Source organism: Cyprinodon variegatus, unplaced genomic scaffold, assembly GCF_000732505.1.
Source record: "Cyprinodon variegatus isolate N-32 unplaced genomic scaffold, C_variegatus-1.0 Scaffold148, whole genome shotgun sequence".
Classification (NCBI taxonomy): domain Eukaryota; kingdom Metazoa; phylum Chordata; class Actinopteri; order Cyprinodontiformes; family Cyprinodontidae; genus Cyprinodon; species Cyprinodon variegatus.
Genome location: NW_015150601.1, coordinates 335,814 through 338,063, shown reverse-complemented (window position 1 = coordinate 338,063; position 2,250 = coordinate 335,814). Strand labels below are relative to the sequence as shown.

General features: G+C 33.9%; 1 protein-coding gene across 1 annotated transcript in view; it reads left to right on the top strand.

Moving 5' to 3' along the window:
• LOC107086317 (glutamate receptor 1-like) overlaps positions 1 to 2,250 on the top strand; it is an 81,531-nt gene that overhangs the window by 53,730 nt on the left and 25,551 nt on the right. The window contains exon 8 of the mRNA XM_015377183.1: positions 1,666 to 1,864. Within this exon, the coding sequence (XP_015232669.1) occupies positions 1,666 to 1,864 (199 nt within the window). The remainder of the gene's footprint in view (positions 1 to 1,665; positions 1,865 to 2,250) is intronic.

Genomic DNA, 2,250 nt, shown 5'->3' with positions numbered 1-2,250 from the left:
CCCAAATACAATAGAGAAAAATAGGATTAAATCAATTAGTTTGACCATTAAAAACTGAATAAAACCATTTCTTACTTTAGCAGACTTTTACTTTTACTGTTTTTTTTTACTTTTAGGGGGAATCCGGTAAATGATTTGATTGCAGTCAATTTTCTTTTTGGTCATCAAATAGGTTAACTAATTTAATCACATATACTTTTATAGCAGCACTGGAAAAACCATCTAGAAATAAGTAAAAATTTCTCAAATAAAGTGTATTTACCCTTAATTTGAGTAGGTAAATGAAAAGATTTGCTAATAGAATGAGTATTTTTATTCTTAAAATAAGATAATTAGATAATATGCAGTTGAAATAAGACAATGCAATTGTGTTTTCTTATATTAAGTGTAAATTTTCTTGTTCAATTGGCAAAATGTCTGTTTTACCTCCTCAATCCAAGAACAAATGCACTTATTTTAAGAAAAAAAGGACTTATCTAGGTTTTTTTTCCAGTTTGATCCTTTTGAATCATTCGTCTTTTTCTGCTTTTTGTAATTTTGTACCTTTTCACGAAAGAAAAGAAACAACCATCAAACAATTAGCATTTATACCAGCTCTAACAAATAATTAATTCAGTTACTTTCCGTTTATCTGCTCATAACTTTCTGTAATGTTATGCTATCACTGGAAAAAAATCGAAGTCTACTGTAGATAAGTCATTTTTTCTTTAAATAAGTGCATTTGTTCTTGGATTGAGGAGGTAAAACAGACATTTTGCCAATCGAACAAGACAATTTACACATAATAATATGAAAAAACAATTGGATTATCTTATTTCAACTGCATATTATCTAATTATCTTATTTTAAGAGTAAAAAATACTCATTTCATTTGCAAACTATCTCATTTAACTACTCAAAGTAAGGGTAAATACACTAAATTTAAGAGATTTTTCACTTATTTCTAGATTGTTTTTCCAGTGATAATGTTACCTTTTTTCCATTTCATTTAAACTTTAAACAGGATATAATTTAGCTAAAAGCTAAAAGCTAACCAACACTTTATAAAGTCATAAAGTGTCCTGCAGAACCAAAGTAGAGTTGCATATTACAAAGAACCAAAATGATTAAGATAACAACTAAAAAAGCCCTAATAAAAAACAAAATATTATAAAGGATAAAATCAGAGCCTAATGCCAATTCTCAGCTATTTTAATCCACATATGAGCCTCAACCAGAAAAAAACAAATCAGACACTCATTCTGGTTTTCTGCGAGCATGAAAGAAAAAAGGAGGATTTACTTCATCTCAGTTCCAGTTTGTTTTTTCAAAAGTGTAATTAGAGCAGCGGTTAAGTGTTCTCCTTTGCTTATTAATTCCAAACAATTAAAGTGGGCACTTCCATTAAACATATTGGCAACTTTCTTAAAGCGAGATTAATTTGGCAGGCAGGAGGCTGAGTGGGCTTTTGTGGGACCGGTTATCTTTCCTCAGCAGATTGGGCTAAACTCTCCAGGAGCCTGCTGGGATGAAGGATGTGTGTGAGTGCAGAGACGGTGTGAAGCAATGTAGGTCATTTGGATGGTGTGAACATCACAAGGCTTTTGAGATTCCTCTTCATGATTACCTGCATATACAGCACGCTCACTAAGCCTGACCAACAGCATCCTGTGTCTCTGTGTCTAGGTCTCTTTCAGGTCGTATCGTTGGTGGCGTCTGGTGGTTCTTCACCCTTATCATCATCTCGTCCTATACTGCCAACCTGGCTGCTTTCCTGACCGTGGAGAGGATGGTGTCTCCTATAGAGAGCGCTGAGGACCTGGCTAAGCAGACGGAGATCGCTTATGGGACGCTAGACGCCGGCTCCACTAAAGAGTTCTTCAGGGTGAGCAACATTAAGCCTTCTAGTTATACTCTGCCAAAGCATTCTGACCTCTTAAAACAACAAACTGCTTTTTATTTTATTGGGTTTTTATGCAGCCGACAAACAAAGAGTAAAAGTATTATGTCGGAGTTTTTGAAAAACAGTCAGTGAGTCTTTCTATATAATCAAGGTTATTCTCTGTCAACATATAATAAATATTCATATGACCTGTGTTATCTAAAATACATCTAAACTGCTTTCCACAAACATTTATATGTGCAGATTGAACGTTATGAGGCGCCCCACGTGTCATAATCATGACTTCATTTTCCTTTTTGCTCTTATTAATTCAGTTTATTTCTATAGCACCAATTCACATCATGTCATCTCAGGTCACTTTCCAGTTC